The sequence below is a fragment of the Erythranthe guttata genome, chromosome 2, assembly GCF_056151865.1.
Source record: "Erythranthe guttata isolate IM_541 chromosome 2, IM_541, whole genome shotgun sequence".
NCBI lineage: Eukaryota > Viridiplantae > Streptophyta > Magnoliopsida > Lamiales > Phrymaceae > Erythranthe > Erythranthe guttata.
The window spans coordinates 788925-811206 of record NC_142534.1 but is presented as its reverse complement, the minus strand read 5'-3'; the positions used below and the strand labels follow the sequence as shown (position 1 = coordinate 811206).

The following is a 22282-nucleotide window of genomic DNA, read 5'->3' as shown; positions in this document are numbered from 1 at the left end:
TGTTACAAGAAAAACAAATGAAAAAAGTAACATTTTTCGGGAAAATTAGTTACACGTTTAGATTTCTTTCGATACAATGCAAAATAAACATATCGAAATGGATAAAGTTTTTTCCAGATATGCAAGGACAAAAAAATATGCTGTTATCAAAATGCAACACAAGAAAAAAGCAGGCAAGGCAATACATAAATCTGCAAAATATGCAATGGGAAATATATAACAGATGGAGCTAGAACGTACTCCTTACTGTGGGGGCCAAAATACAAAAATACAAAAAACAAATGCGCACACAGAAACTTAAAAGTTTCAGTAAACTTCAGCTACCTTACTTGCAAGAACACGCTCGCGCCTCTCAACGTATCCAAATGGAAACCAACCAGCTCTCCCTCTGCATTCACCTTCTGCCCACCCATTGTTTGAAACCTTCAAAGTAAGCACAGAGATTACTCGTTTTTTCAGTCAAACATCCATTACCAAGTTTCATGATATACAGAAACGAACCCGCTATAAATACTTTGATACTAACCATGGAAGGATAAAGCAAAAATGGCATTTATTCACATTTAGTTAATTACTAACTATAAATGTAGTTCGTCTCAAACTAGTGTATTCAGTTTCAAAAAAAAAAAAAAAAAGGGACCGTAATTATTTCTTTTAATTGCTGTGTGTTGGTATAAAACTATAAATGCATGCAAGTAGATTTGCAACCTGAATTGGGGAAAAAACATTGGCAACTTATTAACAAAACTTGAAACTCCTGGGTATAGGTAGAGATTTCGAATAAATACTCAACTTGATCGGAGGAGGTTAGACAAAGTTAAAGTTGCGCATGAACATGTACACATTCGTACAATACACACACAGACACACACATCTAGCAAATAATTATATACCAGCAAAAGACGAGACAAAACATGGAAAAGTACTTCAAGGTTAATTGCCAGAAATTAATATTCAATCAAGACTAACAAACCTTTCGAACGACGACATAGTCTCCAACTGACAAATTAAGCTCCAACTCGGATTCAGCTTGATATGAGAAAATAACCTGTTACGAAAACAATCAACAGAAGACAGAATTAAGTAGCTATCATATGAGTAACCCATGTCACCTCAGAAAAAACTACTTACCTCCCCAAGAAAGTATCCCATGCTATCTGTCGATCCATTCTGCACTGGTGATGTAGACACACCATTTACTTCTTCATATGATGGAGGTGCAGACGCACTCTCCATCATTGGAGCAGGAGCTGCTTCAATTCGTTGGCGCTCGTTGGTCATCTGAACATAATATATACCATCATACATTTAGCATAAGAAAATAGAAATTATAACAAAAGAAAAAAAAAGACTTTTGCTCGTATACGACTGATGAAAACATAATACATACTTCGCTTTCTAGCTGCTCAAGTATTTGAAGAACTCGTTGATGGTAAGCACGCTCAGCTTCAACCTTTGGTCACAGAAGGGATAAGTTAGGCACACTTTCCAAGAATTCTTGAGGGACCCTTTATTTCATTACTTAAAAATGGAGAAAAGATTACCATGGCAATTAGTCGTTGCAGTGTCAACCTCTGTTGTTGACCTTCAACAGCAGCCATAGCAGAAGCAGCTTCTTTCCCCAGAGTGGCCACATTTGACTTCAGATCTTGCAATTTAGCTTCGGCTGCTTCGAGTTTAAAAGCCATGTCTGGATGGCCAGTTCCTTCTCTTACTTTAGCTTGTCTTTTGGCAACTTCAACAGCCTGTCTAGGTTCAACAGTTCGGTAAAAACAGCTAGTTATGGGGCATTAGTCCAAAAAGCTACATTTCAATATTAATCCACGAGGATATTTTAAAACATATGATATCAAGTTAATCACCGCAGAAATAAATTGCAAGTTTACCCAAATACCTGAGCTTCAGCCTCTTGTCGCATCCTATCATATCTTTGAGCGAGATGACGAGCATCTTCTAATGGAGCTCCCATTACCATAGCTCTCAATGGTTCTGCGACCTAGTATATGAGAAGTCGGACCTTTTAACCAAAAGAGCAATCTAAAATATCATTGATACATAAATAGTGACAATAGCAATATTTTAATTTCTTGAAATAGCTCTCCATAGTGTCCATTATTTAGTACAAACAATGAGAACTTAATCACATCTCTCATCATCTACAGCTAATTTTAAGAAACGGATTCTCGTGAAGCAAAGATAAAAATTATCATCCAATCGAGGAAAGTATTCTTCTAAATCCGTTAATCTCAGCTATGAAATTCTCTAGTTAACATTCATCCTAAAATTAAGACTTAAAGTCTGGCAACATGCAATGTCTAGCAAACCATGGGTTTTATACCCTCACTAGTTATATGATTTCTAGCTGAAGTCCAATTTATGACTGATTGAAACAGGTTGTATGCAATGGCAATCATTATTAATTATCTGTTTATCTTCTCAGTTAGTCAAACATCATAGGCAATGTAATCTAGGTGAAGCTGATAAACTAGGGTAAGATATTTAAAGGGCCAAAAAGCCTAATGAGAAAGAGTTATGACTAACATAGATAACAGCTAGTAATATAATTATATAAATCAATTGAGCTAAAAGCACTTGCTTTCCGCAGAGTTATTCAATCTGATGCAAAAACTGTTTTTAAGACAGAATCAATGACAATCAATATTTTTTTTTACTTTCCTGCTAAAATCCATTCTCTAATTAATATCAAAAGTTTCTCAAGGGCCATACGCAAGTCATTTTTGCTCAAACTGGATGATGATAAATCTCCAAACAATGGAATCAGTAGAATGAAGATCTCAGTCCAAGCCAGGTTATTTCAGCTAGACAGGTCATAAAATGTGAATCAAGGATTTTCAAGTTTCTCCGCGATATTTTTAACACGTCAATTGTTGAAGAAAATATTAAAAAGTAATTATACATTTTGTTCCGTAGTTTCAGGTGCTCTGACCAATATTCATATTATTTCCTAGTAGAACAATTTTGTCATGCCACATCATCAATCTAGCTGGATCATAAAACATTATCAAATGTGCAATCGGATTGATAGCCAAATGCACAGTTGCCACAGCATATCACCAATAAGTACGAAACTGAAGTTGAGATGCACATAGGCCCGATATAGAGTAGAAAACTAAAAACCCCAATTTCTTTAACCAACTCTGATGATTCATCAAATATAAATGTTCTTCTTCCCCACTAATAGAACTATTAGGTAATGACACCTAAACAATCAATCAAATATTCTGTAGGAGTTGAGGAAGCAGAGTGAAACCTGTGTGCCAAAGGCTTTCAAGAGGTTTCCACGTTCTTTCTCCATTTGAGCACGAGCTCGTGCAAAATTTGATGCAGCTTTTGATAGTGTGCTGCCACTGGTACATGTACTTTCAGTACCATACTTTCTGCTATCTTCTGACAATTTAGTTCCTGAATGGAAACAAAAAAAGAAAAAAAAAAAAGAATTTACAAAGGAATCAATATCCTTGCACTTGACGGATTCATTAAGTATAAAGATAGACTAAAAATGTTCAGTGGCTAACCAATCTCAACTTGTTTGGACCCTGTAACTATATAACCTTCAACACCACGAACTATGTCCCTTTGGAAATGCTGGATATTAGGAAAGAAAATAAAAACTCGAATCAGAATGCATAAGTAACACATAATTTCACGACACACTAACTACATAAACTAACAGAATTCAGAAATCACAGACCAATGAGGTGAGTGAGTGTGTCATATAAACCTGAACCACTCACCCCCAAACACACACACACACACACACACACGGTAGTGAAAATGAGATTTAATTAGGCAAAGTAACCTTGGCACCACGAGTTGATATGTATAGATGTTCAAGTTTCTGGTGCTGCAGAAGTTCAGCATCATCAGGTACAACACTATCTGAACCTCCATATCCACCAAACTGCTTTAGAACAGCCTGAAATGAAAACAATAACAAAGCACTAATTTAACAGATAAAAAGATAATCACATCAGGAAACATATAACTGAAAAGGTGCAGCTAAAGACCAAAAGACATAACACATGAGTAATAAATTCAACTCGAATGTATGTAAGAGGTCCTGAATTCTCAGTAATACACAAAGGAATCAAACAGCAGAAACACATGTTTGCACGTAGATTAGCAGCCGAATTGATTCAATTCCATGTTCAATTATCAACTCAGACATTCATATTTCCTGACCTAGAAGCTCCCCCAGACAAACAAACCAAAAAGCATGTTAGAATCTGGAATTCGCACTGGTTAGCTAAACAAATTACCCACTAAAATCGCATCACTAATCGCACAAAAACCTAATATCATCGAGACAAACAAAGCAAAAGCTGCCGTTACAAAACCTAAAAACGAAGGCGATTGTGCACAAAATGCAACATCGCTGAATTTCAAATCCAAATGGCGGAACAAAAAAATAATTTCAACTTCCACGCGACGAGATATTCCGCAATTAATTGATCAATAATTCACACAGATCCAAAAACAATCGCCAAATGTTCCACTGATTTGACTGATTCCGCGAATTTCCTCATTCAGAAACGCAATCACATTAAAAAAATACAAATCTACGTACGCCTAGAGTGAGAGAGTACCTGCTGTTGCCTGGCGACTTGCTCTCTGAGTCTAGACGCTTGTTTTCTGATGGCTTCCATTCACGAATCGATCAAACAGCTTACGCGTTTGCAGAAATATAATTCAACTCGGAGAACAACACGCAATATAGGTGATTGATTGTGTGTTGGAGCGAAGAACCGAATAGGAGTAGTGAATTTAATTTGATTTTGTTTTTTTTAATTTTTTTTTACATTAATTTAATTTGATTTTTGGATTGGTGATTTTGAATATTTGGTTGGTTCTCTTCTATGAGGGGAAAAAAATGAAGGCACTTGTTACGACTGGTAAATGTCTGAAAATAATAAAATATTACTATAATTTAAATTATATTGAATAAAATCATCCCAGCACTATAAAAATATATGGTTTTATATTGACAACAACCGGCCACAAAAACTAGTCGTTGAATTAAATCTCATATCAAGTTGTCACACTTTTTAATTGGAAAAAATCACAATTCAATGATTTTATTGATCAAATACTACAGAGAAGTTCTTCTAATTTGATAATATTTTTTTGAATAAAGAAAAATCAACATTCCTATTTCGTTATCAGATTGAAAAAAAAAAAAAAGAATATTCCATTAATAATTATAAAATAAAATAAAAACAGTTGAATTAAAAAGCATTTGAGTTCTATTGGAATGAACTAGTCCAGGACTGAATAAATTTATTTTTATGAATTGAGAATTATTAAAGACTGAATCCAAATGAGACCAATTCAAGCACAATCGACATTTTCAACTTGTATTTTCAAAATGGCGATATACGTTTTGATGGGCGCTAATTTGGCAAGGTCGAGCCAACGAGCTGAAAACGTTTCACATCGTCCACATCAGCAGGAGCTTCAGTCCCCAAACGCAAACGTCCTAGGATTAGGGCAAGGGTTAGCCAGAGGGGGGGCGCCCCCTCGGCATACTTAGCCGTCTACAAAGGTTTGCTGGCCGAGCGGCGGATGCAGCTCAGCTGATATTCTCGCTGCATTTGACGATGCTATAGTTGATGGAGTGGATGTGATTTCCATGTCGTTGGGGGCCGCCACCCCCCCCCCCCCTCGCGATTCAATATATATTTCCTGTGTTATATATTTGTTTATTAAAATGTTGTTGGATAACAGATATTTACTATTTAGAAATAAATGATTCAATCAGAAACATTTGTGATTACTATTGGAAATAAACGAGTCTAATTTCTCAATAAGGAATAAAACGAGTTCAATCCGATCGTGTATGGAGCAGACATTGCAGTTGACGGCGCATATGAAAATGATGCAAGATAAGATATACAATCTGTTTATTTTAATGAAGAATTGAATCATTAATTAATGTGTACGGTCAAATTTTATCGAACAGAAGCTGCAGTTACGGATCCCTAAACGCCACCCTAGCAAAAGGAAAGGTTCTTCTTTGTTTCGAAACACGAACACAAAGGTTTGCGATTGCAGCTTCAAGATCAGTGAAAGAAGTTGAGGGTATTGGAGTAATTTTCGCAAAGTATCGTTCACTAAGGACTCGTTTGGTTGGACGGATATGCCACGATTAGTTTACTCTGCCACCATCTAGTACTTGATCAGTCCAATAAATTTTCGAGTCGACCGATAAGTTTTGCTCTTATCAAACCTTATCTTAGATGACTATTGGGTAATCGTATTAAGGGAATATCCAACTATACAATTGATCCTTATTTAAATTGTAAACATCTAGATTATCTTGATTAAATCCCAATATCGTGCGTTGTTAATCCATTTTTAGTAACCAAACGAGGCCTAATACTTCAATTTAGTAACTCAGTTCTCATATAAAAACCAGCCTCTAAGATGGATGAATATGGACAGATGGCAGTTGCAGAAGCAGCTCCACGCAAGCAAGTGGACCCCTTCGACTACGGCGGGGCCCACGTGGACCCCAATAGAGCCACCGACCCAGGCCTAGTAATCAATATCAACACGAAAGAGCAAGCAAGATTCTTTTGTAAGATGGGATATAACGAAACTGCCATCGCATCACTAACAAGAACAAATGCATCACCTGCATTGTGCCAAAAAACGAAGAATTTCTTAGCAAACTATAGTCGGCCCTCGGTCACCATTCCTGAGCTGGAGAATTGTGTAACGGTTTCGAGAACTGTGTCTAATGTGGGCCCCGCTTTGTTGATACATACGGCTAGAATCGAAGCACCTTCTGGCACAGATGCGATTGTGGAACCTTCGATTCTTGTTTATAATTCCGGTGTGAAGAAAATTAAGTCTAAGGTGTGAAGTTTCGGTCGAGATTAAAGTGCAAGGGAGTTACTCGTTTCGGAGGATGTTGTGAAGATTCCGTAGATTGTTCGATCAGTTGTTAGAGAATATTACGGTTGAATGTTCTTCACGTGTGTTTTGGTCTAAATTGTATAGACATTATAATAGTTGATTAAGTACTGCTCCTAACAAATTGCAGAGTAATTTTCAACAAAATTCCCAAATTCCTACAATTTAACAAATTTTCTTCTTTTCAATTTTGTAGATTGTGTTACATTTTTTCCGAATTTTATCAACTAGGAAGCCGCAATAAATTAAATAGACGACGATTATCTTGATTTTCAGATAGTTTTTCGTTTTCTTGAAAAAAATATTTGATTATTCCATTTTTTTTGGTTGAGAGTTTAAGAGAAACTAATGTTTTAAGACATAAGAAAAATATTAAATATTGAAACTACTCTATGATCTATCAACTTTCACTATGCGAATATCATTTCAGTTAGAATATATGTACGTTTAATTGAACTAATAATTTAAATAAATAAGTTGTGGACGTAAGCGGTAAACAATTCTTATGGAAAATTAAACTTCGAGCACGATTAGCTGAGACTCCTGTGTATAAAATGAACCTAAAATTCATTGAAAATAAAAGAGGGAGTAAAACAAAACTCCTTCGTGTAGAATTTTCTGCGGGGAAAATACTAATTTCATCCCTCAAGTTTACACTAATTTCACATTCGGTTCTCCATGTTCGTAAAAAGTATATTTAGTCTCTTATGTTTCAAAAATTCAACACGCATTTTCATCAATTTTTTGTTACTAATAACGGAATCAAGCATGTGTTCAACTCTGTTTAAACAGACGGACTAACGGTAAATAGACGGAAATAACCAAAAGTGTTGAATTATTGAAATATAAGGGGAACTAAATGTATTTTCTACAAACATGAGGACCAAATGTGGAATTAATGCAAACTTGAGGGATGAAAACATAAATTCTTCCAATTATCCGCACATCTGCTTGTTACAACGTTGTAATTTCTTGATTCTAGTGGTGGCCAGCTGGCGTGATGTTTGAAGAAAAATCAATGGGTAGTGATATACGCAGGCCAAATTAAACATTCAGGCACTTTTTTACCATGATTTTTTACCTTTTTACCATAACTATTTACCTTTTGTACTATTCCTACCCAATTAAAAAAAAAAAAAAAAAATATATATTTTTTTGTGCTCGTGCAAAAACACACGAGCATTTCAACAGTGCTCATCTGATTTCACACGAGCACTGTTGAAATGCTCGCATGTTTTTGCACGAGCATCTTATAATTCTATAAAAAAAATTATATTAAAAAAAAAAAAAATTTAATCTGCTCGTGTAAAAACACACGAGTGCTTGCAAAGTGCTCGTGTGATTTCACACGAGCACTTTGCAACCACTCGTGTGTTTTTACACGAGCAATTAAAAAAAAAAAATTAATAATAAAAAGGCCTACTCGTGTGGATTTACACGAGCACAGTGGATGCGCTCGTGTAAATTCACACGAGCAGGCCAACGTGTGATTTTTTTCGTTTTTTTTTCCGGATTCGTAATCTACATAACAAGAGGATCGTAAAAACCTAAAAATTATCTCCGATCTGTTGACGATTTGCACTGGCTTTGCGAAAGAAAATCGAAAGGTTGAGAGAGTTTTTGAGTTTTTTTACTTTTTGTTTTTTGAAAAATGGTAAAAAATGTGCCTGAATGTTTAATTTTGGCCTGCACAAATCATTTCAGAAAATCAATTGGGTAGGCAGGGGAAGCAAACTCAGCCCACCCATAGTGCGTGTTTGATTTGTTGTAATATACTCCAATATTAATTATTATGCTATATAGTATATAGTGTGATGTGTTTTCTTTTAACCAACGTGTATGCCACTTGATCCAATAAGTTTTTTACGCCACTGAAAATGTAGCCAATGCCGGCAGCCGATCACGCGCCTCAACACTGCTTGAAAAGACAGCCCCCCCATACGCCGATTCCACGTGTCAAGCAAAAACGACACTGCATTGTGGATATGCACAAATATTATTCGTGCATTGTAATGCAGACATGGGTTGAAATCCGACGAACTAAATTGGGAATATTATTTCAATTTCTTTTCAAAATTAAAAAATGAAACTAATTTCAATTGGGATAATTACAGGTTTCATCCATTAAATTTGCACCGATATCACATTTGATCCGTATCATGTTAAAAAAAACACATTTGGTCCTTCATGTCTCAATATCTAACATTTTTTGTCATTTCGGTCAATTTACCATTAGTAAGTTAGCTACACGTTTGATTCTATTAGTTTTAATGAAAATATGACACAAAAGACTAAAAATATTGAATTTTTGAAACATGATGGATCAAATATATTTTTTGTGAAGATGAGGGACCGAATATGGAATTAGTGCAAACTTTAGGGATGAAAACTGTATTTTTCCAATTTTAATTTTGTAAAAAAAAAAGAATGGAAACGACTTTACTAATTAGAAATGAAAAAATAATTCCTAAAATTTGGTTTTTTGGGTAATTTGTAAATTCTATTTTTCTTAATTCACCTATAATAAATAGATTTGTTCGACCCTACACCCGGTGAAAAACACCCGACTTTACCATATATATATATTTCCAATATCAATTATAAAAAAAGTAAAATTATACATGTACTTTGGGCCTAGTGGGCCGAAGATTTTTCTTACCCCACCTACAATGCGAGCCCAAAGTGGAACCGGCCTACGCCACTTGGACGCCGCACTAAAATCTAAAAGCGGGAAGAATTTTTAGGAACAACCAAAAGGGGCGGCGCGATGGACGCGGCAAAGCTTTCTATATTTTGTTAGTATTATCCAATCTTTTAATTTTGAATTTTGAATTAAAATTATTAAAGTAAATAAAATATCAAAACGGAAAAAAGAACCACACTAAAGTTTTGGCGGTTTTAGTGGCCGATCCGTTTTCTTCTACGGTTTAAATTATCAAATTATATTCTTAGCGCCATTTATAGTAAGAGACTTTCTCAAAGGCATTATTAAATCAAATAAATAGTTATTTTTTATGACAAGTGTTACTCCTCAGTCCTCATTTATGTTTGCAGAGATAAATTCATTTAAAAAATATTATTTTTTTTTCTCGTCAAATAAAATATTTAAGTAAAATTGATTCAATTATGTGCATATCAACGATAATAATACACCGAATGGATCAGATAAATCAGTAATATAATTAACAATTAACCACCTATCTAATTTTCTCCATCCAATAGCCAACGCGGTTAAGTAAAGACAAGCTGTCATTCGAGAATTTATTACAATTTCCATTTTTCTCGTTCTCAATTTTGACTAACATTAACCAATAACATTTTTATTTTTATTAAAAACAAAAAAAAAAAGCTGGTCAATGAAGAAACGTTGTGGAAACTGTGGATCCGGTCGTAAGAAACGAATAGTCAACCATCCGTTCACTCATCAAAAATCTCGCTCAAGAGTTAATTATGCAGTGCGTTACAACTCACACCACCATTATAACACATCACACCACTCTCTCTCTCCCAACACAAATAAATAAATAAATAAAGTTAAAAAAGAAAAAGAAAAAAGAAAAAAAAACCCACTAACATACCCACCAATTTCGCCCACGAACAATCTTCGTTTCAGTCTTTCCATTCACCCACATATTTTCTTCTTTACCTTTTATTCTCTCTCTCTCCATCCCCTGTTTTTTCCTTTTTTTTTTTCAATTAAATTATTCAGGTATTTATATACGCATGCATAAATAATTGTTTATGTTTATGATTTTGTTTTTGTTGTTGTTGTTGTTTAATGAGGATGAATAATTGTATTTGGATTAATTTTTTAAAATTTGAATTAGGTTTTCAGTGAGTTGTTGGAGTTTTGGGGGTTTTGAAATATGGAGTGCATTGAAGCAAGAGCGCTGAAATCAAGTTTCCTCTCGCAAATGGCCATGAAAGCGAATTCGCAGGTTTTTTACAACGACGACGTTTGGTGTTTGACCGGAATTAACAGCGGCGGCGGCGCCGCCGACGATTTCCCCGACGTTGATGAACTTCTCAACCTCGACTTTCCCGAGAAGGAGTTTCAGGAGGTACTGTGTTTCTCTCAGGAAGATGATGACGTCACGCATAAGGAAGGCTCGCATCATTCCTCAACCTCCACTTTTTCCGGCGCCGATGATTTTGATAGCCTCTCCGCCGGCGAACTCCCCGTTCCGGTAATTATTCATTTTCAGAGCAAAATAAAAAAAAATAAAAAAAATTAATTTCATCGGTTTTTTCTAATGGCGATTTATGTATTTTGATTGCAGTCTGATGAATTGGAGAATCTAGAGTGGCTATCACAATTCGTCGACGACACTACTTCGTCGGGGCTCTCTTTACTCTGCCCCGCCGGAAGTTTCACGGAGAGAGCTGAACCGAATTTTGCTAACCGAGTCGTAACAGTCAACAGACCGTTACGGAAAATCCATGCTCCGTTTATTCTCACGCCGATTCCGGTTAAAGCCAGAAGCAAAAGGTCTAGGTCAAACGGACGGTCGTGGTCTTTGTCTTCGCCGCCGTTAAGCTCCGGCGACTCCTCCTCAACGACGTCGTCTTCCTACGGCTCTTCCATCCTGTCTCCTTTTCTGTTCACAACCCCTGTTCGTGAGACGGAGTGGTTTTCGACCGGCGAAAAACCGGCGAAGAAGCTGAAGAGAAAACCGGCGGAAACCGAAACCGGTTCAATATCGGGCCGTAGGTGTACCCACTGTCAGGTTCAGAAGACCCCACAGTGGCGAACCGGTCCATTAGGCCCGAAAACTCTGTGTAACGCGTGTGGTGTCCGGTTCAAATCCGGTCGGCTTTTCCCAGAGTATAGACCGGCGTTTAGCCCTACGTTTTCGCATGAAGTGCATTCAAATAGCCATAGGAAAGTTTTGGAGATGCGCCGGAAAAAGGAGACGGTCGAGTTTCCTGAACCGGGTTCGCCTCTGATGGTACGGAGCTTATGAGCCTTTTAGATTAGCTCTAACTTTAAACCGGGTTTACGAAAACCGGTGGCTGCTGAATTGTTCAATTTTGGTTGTCGAGATTGTAGGGTCAGAGGCTGGTAGCCATAGATATAAATAGGGAGGAGGTTATGAACTTAATCTTTTTTTATTGTAATTCAATCTATTTTGCAGTCAGAAACATAAACTACTATGTTTTATTAAAAGGATAAAAGAATTGTTTCATCAATATTAAATTGACAACAATTATATATAAAAAAAAACATTTAATAAATTCTGGTAAAATCTGATAAAAGAATTGTTTCATCAATAATTGACAATTAGGTGGGGGCAAAAATGTTATAATAGAGCCATAAATTTTGGCGTGCATTTTGTTTGAAAGTCAAAGTTAGTAGTGAGTTTGAAGAAATCAAAGCAGTTGAACGGTTTGTGATTGAGTTGTCACTCAAAAGCCATAACCAATCACGGGGGAGCTATTGCTTTTGTTTTGGGCTCGGTGGCGGCTGTTAATTTACCTTTTTACCCCCACAAAATTCATTAGTTGCATTGGAAGACCAACAAAAAAATATCATGGATGGATGGGAATGGGCCCATTTTGGAATCCACGTCATTAGGTGGGTGTGGAGCCCACAGTTGTGTGGCCTTATGAAATGTCAAATTACCCAATATACTATTAAATTTTGGGTAAATTACGAAAAACCCCTGAACTTAGATTAAATAACAAAAAACACCCTACCTATATAATCAAAATCCCCCTCTAATTAATTGTTGATCGAGTTTTTTAACAAAAAATGTAAACAGTCTATTGTACGGGTGCGCAACTATCAAGTTCAATTTAAGTATCCTTTTAATTAATTACAGATATTCTTAGAGTCTCATACGAGATCCAACAAATTTGTGTTGTGTTCCATGCAAGCAGTAAAAGAGAGCACGAGAAGAATAAACACGAAATCTGCAACGCAATAATATGAAGCAAAATTGCATATAGGTCGAAAGAAACAGCCGCCAAAGTGCAAAGATTTTCATTTTTTTTTCCATATTTCAAATGCCTAGACTGAAAAAGCTAAAGTCAAATTAAGAAATAAAAGTCTGTAACAGATGGAGCAAAGAGGAGCTACAAATCTCCCACTCAACTATGCATATAATCACACCGCGACCCCTTCTTACATCTCCCATTCAAATTAAACGGACAAAGTGTGTCCCTTTTACTTCTAGAACCTCCACCTCCACCACCACCACCAAACGATGACTGCCTATTCCAAGGCCCCCTTTGGCCCCCCATAAACTGACCACCACTAGGCATTTGTTCACCACCCCACGAACCCTGGTTACCAGCCTGTGGTCCACCCCAACCTTGGTTAACCGCAGGAGGGGGCGGCGGCCCCACATTTCCACCAGGCGGCGCCCATCCATTCCCAGGTACCGGCCCTCCTTGAACTGGTGGGGCCCCCCACCCTTGAGCTGGGCCCCCCCACCCTTGAATGTTAGCAGCTGCAGCATTTCCTGCAGGAGGAGCAACATAGCTGCCAGGTTGAGGCACCGGCACTTGCATGGCTGGCATCCAGTTTGCGTTTGCATTTACTGGTGCTGGATTCACCCACCCCATGTTTGGATTAGCTTGCATCGTATTTGTACCGCCCCACCCCATGTTGGGATTTTCAGGCCTCACTCCAATAGATGCATTTGGCGTCGTAGGAGGGATCATATTCGGTACACTACCCTGAGTAGGAGGGATCATATTCGGGACACTACCCTGAGTAGGTCTCCACATATCTTGTTGAATCCCAACCGTCGAACCTGAGTTCTGGAAACTTCCGGAAGGATTCTGAACGTTCGATGGTGTGCCCCAATTGTAAGCCTGTACTTGTCCAGACTGCCCCCAGCCTTGAGTAGTAGTAGTATCTGTTTGAAGATTCTGACTCATAATCATATTCTGAGGTGGCTGATGATTACTACCTTGCATGGGAACTTCATGTTGTTCAGTAACCGTAGTTGAGTGACTATGTCGAGAAACTGCAGAAGAACCACCCAATTGTGAGTTTGGCGTTGGACTAAAAGTAGCAGTTTCGATAATAGCACTCAAAACCGATGCTGGAGTAGAAGAGTGGGTCCCGATTATAGGAGATGGAACAGCTCCATTGATGAGATGGCCCCTTTGTGTTGGTGTAGGAGAAGGCATGTTTGTCATATCATTCACAGCCCACTTTTCAGCAGAAGTTTTCGAGCGGGGCCCGGAATTTTGATTATCTTGGTTCAAGAATGTTCCGGATGTTTTACCAGAATGACCGGCCAATTTATCTGCTTGAGATATTATATTGCCAGCTGTCGCCGATGGTATAGGAAATTTGCCAGCCAATGCATCGGCAAGAAGTACGGAGTTGTCTTGATTATCTGTGTTTCTCCAGATTTGTAGGCCAGTAGGAAAATAACCAGTGTTGTTCCATTTGCGCAACTGCACCATAGAAAAGGGTCCTTGCACTTTGCCAGAGGGATCTTTATAATGCCACATCTTTTCCGACTCGTTTATCTTGACAGCAGCAGTTTCCAGTACCCCAGATGACAGAGATGCTTGTGAGGTAACTGATGTAACACCGCCATATGATTCGGGATAAGTAGGGGCGTTCAGCTTTTCTGAATAGTTGGATTCTTGTTTCTCCTTTTCTCTTTCTAAATTCCAAGAATTTTCATTTGCTATTTCGCTAATATGACTAGCGTTGACAGAGAAGTTATTGCCAGGTGAAGCTCTACTCAATTCCGAATTTTTATTAGTAATGTTTCCTGGGCTGCTCCAAGAATCTTTAACGGAATGTTCACTTCCAGGGGAGATTGGGCCTCTTCCTCTCCTGCTAAAACCAGAACCTCTAGATCTCATGAAAGCCTCTGTATGCAATAAAATAATTTACGATTAGGGTTAAATTAAATATGAATACAGCTTTGAAAGCAAAATCTGATGATATGAAGGAAACCTCGTCTATTATTTTCGTTTTCACTGTTGTCTTCGGATTCGTAACTTGGATCCATCTTAGGATCGGAGTGAATTTTGGGAGTTTCCTCTAGTCTACGCCGACGCTCTTCTGGGGTCTTTAAAAGCTGTAATTTCTCGACACATTCTCTAAGCGTAAAAATTCGAGTCAAGGATAACCACCTCTTTTTCAAGAAATAAAACAGCGTAAAGCACACATTCACTAATATTAGATGGCTTATATTAGATAGTAATAATAAAACCACATGCCAAAGATCAATACTTGAAGTGCATGGGAAATGTCCGTCTAATATTAATAACTATTGGACTTTATTATGAGTACTTTAGCAACAACTCGATGAAACAGAAAACAAACCAGCATATAATTAAGATATTGCATCCCCATTTTGGTTCATACGAAGGAAAAAGCGTGTAATTTGCGAGGAGAAGAAAAAGAAAATGTGTTATATCAGTGGGTTCACAAGCAATTTATGTTTATTTAAATCAAACGGCAGAAAAAGGATATTCCTTCCGACGGCCTAAATCACTTGCACGATCACGGAGATGACTAAGCCGTAGAACCTCTGCTTCCAGCCACTGCACATCGATAGCACCATAAGAAGATATACATAATATGAATATTCATCAATTAGAACATTATTTCCATCAGCTAGTTTATCAACTCATACATATTTCCATCAGTAACTCCAATTTTAACCATCAGGAAAGGAACAAGAAGACAGCCTTTTAGATTGGGCAAGCAACCATTTTTATGAGTTAGCCTCATTTGTTTTCAGCTAATCAAAATGGACTCAACAGTAGTGGATTATATAACCCACTTCAAATATATAGTCAATGGAATGACATTAAACACGTTAGGGTGAAAAGTGAACATACATCATTGACTCTAGCTGTCTGTATTTCCGTGGTCTTGTCAAGAATCTCACCCTACAAACCACGAATGTTGATTCATGTAAGAGAAAATCCAAGTGCTAGTCAAGAATCTCACACTAAAATGTATAATACAGAAGCTTGTGAAAGTATGTGTATAGTTACCACAGTCAGCGGGCTGAGAAGTCTACACTTTATACTCTGGCGAAGACGCGTGCATTCCTCCTGTAGAAAGAAAGTGAAGATATGTGATTAAGTTAAAAAAACTACCAAGGATTTATATCGATGTTTTCATACCCAACAGAACACATACATGCAAACAAAAAAAAAGTCTATAAAGAGCATTGACTAAGTTCATTTGGTACCATTGTCATCATAAACATCTAGGAAAGAAAACTAAAAATAGAAATTCATAATTACAGAAGTAACCTTTAGCACAACAAATTAAAATCACAAAAAGGCTGCTTGCCACTACATATCAAATATGTTGCATCGCATGAGCTCTTAATTTTCTTAAATTGCATTTCAGTGTAGCTTGCGTACAAGGAGCCTCTTAATAATTTATCCCTACAACCAAGGTGACTCAAGCAAAACAGCTGAATACTATCAATTAGCTTTGATAATTATCAATCTATTACTTTTTCTTTTCCTTTTTTTGTTTTTCAGTTTTAGCAAAGGCTAGAAGAGCTGGTGGACTAACTGGGGAGAGAATATATGACAATGGAACTATTGTCCTAGTGGAGAAGAGGGACCTATTTGTTAAATTCATTCACCTCTGTGAACTCTTGATTTGAGATTGTATCAATTGATATGATCTCAGTTTTGTCTAGGTTTAGTATCTCCACCATAGTATCAGTACTCTTTTTGCCAATTTTGTACGGCTCTGGTGCTTTGCTTGTGCCTGTAAACAAAATAAAAAAAACCCATATTAACTTTTTTTTTTACGTGGAGGTGGTGGGCAGGTACTGCAACTACAAATTTTTTAACATTAGTAAAATAATGAAGAAAGTTCTTACCTACAACTTGAACTAATCTGTACATGTCTTGCTTTTGGGTACTACCAGATATCCTTATTCGTACAAAAGTTCCTACAGCTTTATCATGGAATGTCTCGTCGTCTTCAAGTAGGTCCTCAATCAACTTTCTACGTAAGTAAATTAAACCAATATTGTGCATGTCTATAGCTGCATAATCATCAAGGTTAGACTGAGGCCCCCGACTGTCACCTTTTCTCCGTGGTTTACGTTTCTTATCTTTCACACCCTTGGTCAGGGGTTCACCACTGCCATCAATATCTAACTGGCTATTTTCAGTGTCAACAACACTCCCTTGCAAATCATCATTATGTTCATCTCTAACGAAGAAATGGGATTCAAGAAGTTTTAACATTTCAAAATGTCCTACTCGAGATTTCCCAAATAAATTTTCAAGCCTTCCATCACAAACAATTTGACTTTTCTTACGAGGATCGCGTAGCTTGTTTCTTTGGATATACTCGAGCAAAAGAGCTTGCACATCAAACTGGGAAAGTATGGACGTGTCACCATCTTTCATGTGTGAAACAAATTCAAGTAGCTCCTTTGATGCCCACTCAGAGTTGTCAGATAAATTATTAGCTTTGTCTCCAGCTGCAGTACTGGTACTGACTAAACCCTCTCCTTTTGAGCGAGATTTTGATTGTTTCCTTATCTTTCTTCTTTTAGGTCTGACAGTTTCTAATTTCTCAATAGAATCTTCCGAACCAGATCCTCCATCATTACCATCAGCTTGTGCTTCAGATGATTCTTGTTTGCTGGGACCAGACATGTCCGCTCCCTTCCACGGATTTTTAGCCTGTGCAATATCATCTGATGAAAGTGAGAGCTTAGCTTTTAATTCTGTATAATAATCCTTGAAGAGAAACTCCCAACTACTTTTGTCATCAAAATCTATTTGATCCTGCAGCGGTCAAAAGAGCACCACGAAAATGATCAGAAGAATGTCAGAAGTTTAATTAATTAAATAATCGGAAAGACTTAAGTAACACCTCATTTAAATGTATACTTTGTCTAGCAACCAGATGTTAAAGTTAACGGACCAGGTTGAGACTACAACAAAAAAGAAGTGAGAAACTAAAACTGCAAAAAAAAAAATAGCAAAAACAATATCACCATGATATCATTTTATTGGAAGCAGATTAATATATCAACTAAAGAAGAGTACAGAATAAACACAGGGATGGCCGATTCCTGATTCAGTATTCTACTCTAAATTACGCCAATTTGAGAGCACAAAAAGTACTCAATAGATTCTCGCAAAAAGATATAAATTTAGTCAACTTTTTGGCTTATCATTTGTGTAATCTATATATTGCCATAAGAACTAAATTCATATAACAAAAAATGTTGAAGAACTACAAGTTCATCATAGTGAGACAAACCAAACTTATTGAAAGCAAGTTGGCAAGTGTATAAGGATATACATGATAAAATAAATATTTACGAGAAAGAGAAGTAAAATCTTAGACATGATTACAAGGGAAAGTAATAGCCCACTATTTTGTTCATCCTTATCCACAGAAGTAGATAGTGCATGACATGCAATAGCCATAACTTCTTTCGTACAGATAACGTATATTGCAAGCAATCAACGTTTCTTGCACATGGCTTCATAAAGTTGAGCATAATAGACAATATTCATAGAAGAAAACTATAAATCACCAGGATCATGAGCATGAAAGACATCCATGAAAGGCAAAGTTTCTCAAGCAAAATTATTAACTTAGGCCACAGTCCACAACTCAAATATAAAAAACATGTAATGGCCAGTTCTAAAATCTACTACTTCTCGATTCTTGAGTTAGTATTGACAGTACAAATAAAACATGCATTAACCATATACCAGAACACAATGATATTCCAATTTGAACCAGAAAGTGTCATTGCCCATTGAATGGCATCATAGGTCTCAAACAAAATACACTCAAAGATGAAATTGGACAACTGAAACGACCATGCATAAGAATAACTATAACCTGGTTGGTCACGAATAATCTAAAATGGTAATATATAATGTTTCGTCACATGTCATTAGTACCCAAACCAGGTCAAGAGTACAAAGAAAAGGATGGCCAGAGAGAAACACTCACATCTTTGTCTCCCTGTTCATTGCTCTCAATCAGCATAACAGTTCTCATGCAGGTTTCACAAAAACCTTTATTTCCTTGGATACATAAGATAACCGCATCTTTGGTGCAACTCTTGCATAAGGAGAAAGTACATGTATAACACATGTAGCGCGCATTTTTCTCGCAAATGCTACATAAATGCCAACCTGAAAACAAGAAATATTAAATCTTCGTAACAGTGCATAACACTTCATAGACTCATCAAAACTTCATATAAAGATACACAAACCGAGTCAATCACATGACAACATTGAAATGGGAGGCAAGGCACAGAGAAAATATAATTGACTCATTTCGTATCAAAAGTAGCCATACTAGATCACGTGAGAAAAATTAGATGCATGCAGTAAGAACAAAGATCATCTAAAACATCCATATAGCAAAAGGGAGAAAACAATTTTCAGTGTGCAGTAAGTGAATACAAACAAAATTAAAAGGGATTATCAGCAGAAGCACCTTCACAACCAAGCACTTGCAATTCTATAAACGTCAATAAATTATCATCAAATTTGTCCATGCATTTTTGGAGATATAGAGAAAGGCTTACCGCAGTTCCAGCGACCCTTAGATTTGAAAAATGCTTCATCTCGATTGACACACGAAGGATGATAGGCCTTAGGGCAACCTCTGAAACCAATAAAACACACTCAACATATTAGCACAGTACACCAAATATGGCCACAAGAATTCTTTGAAGACGAAAGTCAAACTTTTTATTTACATTTATTATCGGTAAAAAACTGGAAAGTTCACCTTCCATGTCTCCAAAAACTTACCTACGGTCACATAACACGAGTTCCCCACCGTCAAAGCAAATGAAACAAACATCCTCTCCCACCGTCTTCCTCGATGAAGCTTTTGGTGTGGCCTTAGAAATTGTTGTACTTTTTGATAACTTGTTTCTCTTACGCTTCCCTCCAGATGTTTTCTCTGCTTCGGCAATATCTGTTTCAGTCTCTATTTCAGTATCGTGTGCGCCTGCATCTTCCTCAGCAGGCATTGTGTCATCTTCCTCAGCAGCCATTGTGTCATCTTCCTCATCTTGCAGAGCAGCTGGTGAATCATAAATGTCTTGACCAGTCTCATCCACGTCACTTGTTGTTTCCTCAGTCTCCATTTTGCCATCATCGTCTTGGATTTCATCAGCCATCACCTCCGATCCCATTTGTTCCTCGGTCTCCATTTTGCCATCCTCATCTTCTGGAATTTGATCAGCCATCACCTCAGATCCCATTTGTTCCTCAGTCTCCATTTTGCCATCCTCGTCGTCTGGAATTCGATCAGCCATCACCTCAGATTCCATTTCGGTTTCTATTTCATGACCTTCCAACTGAATCTCCTCCTCCACTACAACCTTCCTTGTCGACTCTAATTCCTCTAACGCCTCTGTTTCTGTTTTAATATCCCCCGAAGAAGGTTCTTCTTTAACTATTGTATCCTCATTTTCTGCCACAGTCAGAGATTCATCCAACTCGGAATTACTTGACATCAAACTCTCCTCAACAGCCACCTCTTTATCCACAGCATGATCATAACTCACGTCACAACTAACAAATTCCTTAACTCCAGTTGATTCGTTAACCTGCTCTTGTTCAGTGGTGTTACCTATAAATGTATTAATTTCAGTCGTTGCCTCTGTCTCCCTTTTAACTTCGGTGATTGGCATCTCCTCATTAATAAAGTCAACTTTTTCCTCTTCAACGTCTGCAGGTTTTTCAGCAGCCCCGACCTCCGAATCATTTTCGACAAAATCAACCTTTGGTTCATCGACTTCATCATCTTTGACTTCATCATCCTTCACCACTGTCTCTGTATTAGCTTCGATCAAACTGTCTGCGGATTCATTGTCCAATCCTCCCACTGCCTTAACATTCTCTCCCTCATCCATATCCCCTTCCGATTTATAGTCCTCTGCCTCTATTCCCTCTACTGTTGCATGCAATTCATCCACATTCGAGTCCACTTGCAACTCGGAAAAATTATGTGCATCACTTGCATCAGTAACAACCCCCTCCACTATGGGGTCGACCGCAGGTGTAAATTCTTGCTCGGCCTCCGATCCAATTTGTGGGTCCGCCAAATTATGTGCATCACTTACATCAGTAACAACCCCCTCCACTATGGAGTCGACCGCAGGTGTAAATTCTTGCTCGGCTTCCAATCCAATTTGTGGGTCCGCCAGCATTTCATCCTCTCTATAATCCATTTTCGACTCGGAATCAGTAACAACCATTTCTATCTTGGTGTCAACTACTGGTGAAAATTCTTCATCATCTTTCATTTTGAGCTCGAGGTCAACTCCCAATTCATACCCTCCACTTATCACTTGGGTTTCAGAAAACAGTGGCGCATCCTCTGTATCAGTAACAGCTGCCACACCCTCGGCATCAATCTCTGCTTCTTCTTCAGCTTCATCAATCTTTGCTTCTTCTTCAGCTTCCATTTCGATTGGGAGCTCCTCAATTTGGGCAGCAGTTATTTCACAGCCACCTTCCTCTGCTACCACCGACTGCTCAACCATATCCGTCAGACCCTCCGCAATAAATTCCGACCCTTGCTCCTCCGCGTGATTTACCAAGATACCCTCTCCGTTTTCGTCGGCGTCCGGCTTATTCTCCGGCGAAGGGTCTCTATCTCCACCGACTGTTAGAGTCGATTCACCAAATTCCGGAATCGCCTCGCATTTCTCTGAGCTCTCTATACCTACAAAGTCCAAACTTTCCTCTTCCATTTCCGTTTATTAGGGTTTATTCACATCTAGCAAATAATCTTCATCGTCCACCGCGGGATTTTGATTATCGTTTTTTTTTTGGTTCCCTTTCTTTCAAAACCCTAACCCTAGGTTTGATTAAAATCTTAGAATCGCTCTGTGCATGTAAGCTCAATGAGTGTACAAGATTTGTGAAAATCTTATTCTATTGAATAAGGGTTTTGGGAGTGAAGAAAGCTTGACGGATTTCAGTTTTCCCTTTCCTTTTTCTTTTTTCTTTTCTGGTGAGATTCGGCAATGCGAAAAAAATGTTTTCTTGTGGGCGAAAAATGAAAATGGAAAAGAAATAAAAGGAAAAAAAAAAAAAGTTAATTAATTTTATAAAAAAAAAAAAAAAAAGGAACTTTGCTCTAATTCTCTGGATTATACTTGAGATTGAGCCCGGCCCAATATAAATGGGCTGAATAATGGGGATATAATGTCTCCATTGGGCTTCTTTTCGTTAATAATTTTTTTTCTTTTTTAAATGCATTTTTATAGTTATAGCTAGGGAAAATATAATTTCCGTCCTTGTCCTTGAAGTTTGCATTGATTCCACATTTGATTCATTATGTTTTACAACTTCAAACTTTTAGTTATTTGTGTCAATTTTTGTA

General features: G+C 37.5%; 3 protein-coding genes and 1 pseudogene across 4 annotated transcripts; 2 read left to right on the top strand and 2 right to left on the bottom strand.

Moving 5' to 3' along the window:
* Nucleotides 1–18: 18 nt before the first annotated feature.
* LOC105957694 (SH3 domain-containing protein) lies at nucleotides 19–4936 on the bottom strand. Its single transcript, XM_012981651.2, has 10 exons — nucleotides 4608–4936; nucleotides 3821–3937; nucleotides 3537–3606; nucleotides 3272–3423; nucleotides 1895–1996; nucleotides 1545–1745; nucleotides 1391–1453; nucleotides 1132–1281; nucleotides 974–1048; nucleotides 19–423 (listed from the first exon to the last, which is right to left on the bottom strand). The coding sequence occupies exons 1-10, from the start codon at nucleotides 4665–4667 to the stop codon at nucleotides 307–309; spliced, it is 1107 nt and encodes a 368-aa protein (XP_012837105.2). The 5' UTR covers nucleotides 4668–4936; the 3' UTR covers nucleotides 19–306.
* Nucleotides 4937–6444: 1508 nt separating this feature from the next.
* On the top strand, nucleotides 6445–6885 carry LOC148772063 (subtilisin-like protease SBT3.7 pseudogene; annotated as a pseudogene).
* Nucleotides 6886–10359: 3474 nt separating this feature from the next.
* Nucleotides 10360–12111, top strand: LOC105957695 (GATA transcription factor 7). 2 transcript variants are annotated; one of them, XM_088822368.1, is made up of 3 exons: nucleotides 10360–10645; nucleotides 10764–11123; nucleotides 11217–12111. In XM_088822368.1, the coding sequence occupies exons 2-3, from the start codon at nucleotides 10803–10805 to the stop codon at nucleotides 11898–11900; spliced, it is 1005 nt and encodes a 334-aa protein (XP_088678494.1). In that variant the 5' UTR covers nucleotides 10360–10645; nucleotides 10764–10802; the 3' UTR covers nucleotides 11901–12111. The 2 variants fall into 2 exon arrangements, with proteins under 2 accessions (XP_088678494.1, XP_012837106.2); XM_012981652.2 differs by lacking the exon at nucleotides 10360–10645 and having other exon boundaries at nucleotides 10685–11123.
* Nucleotides 12112–12860: 749 nt separating this feature from the next.
* On the bottom strand, nucleotides 12861–22023 carry NERD (GW repeat- and PHD finger-containing protein NERD). Its single transcript, XM_012981653.2, has 10 exons — nucleotides 19693–22023; nucleotides 19464–19543; nucleotides 18878–19062; nucleotides 16767–17688; nucleotides 16524–16651; nucleotides 15916–15975; nucleotides 15757–15807; nucleotides 15386–15456; nucleotides 14864–15015; nucleotides 12861–14777 (listed from the first exon to the last, which is right to left on the bottom strand). The coding sequence occupies exons 1-10, from the start codon at nucleotides 21645–21647 to the stop codon at nucleotides 13027–13029; spliced, it is 5355 nt and encodes a 1784-aa protein (XP_012837107.2). The 5' UTR covers nucleotides 21648–22023; the 3' UTR covers nucleotides 12861–13026.
* Between the last annotated feature and the right edge of the window lie 259 nt (nucleotides 22024–22282).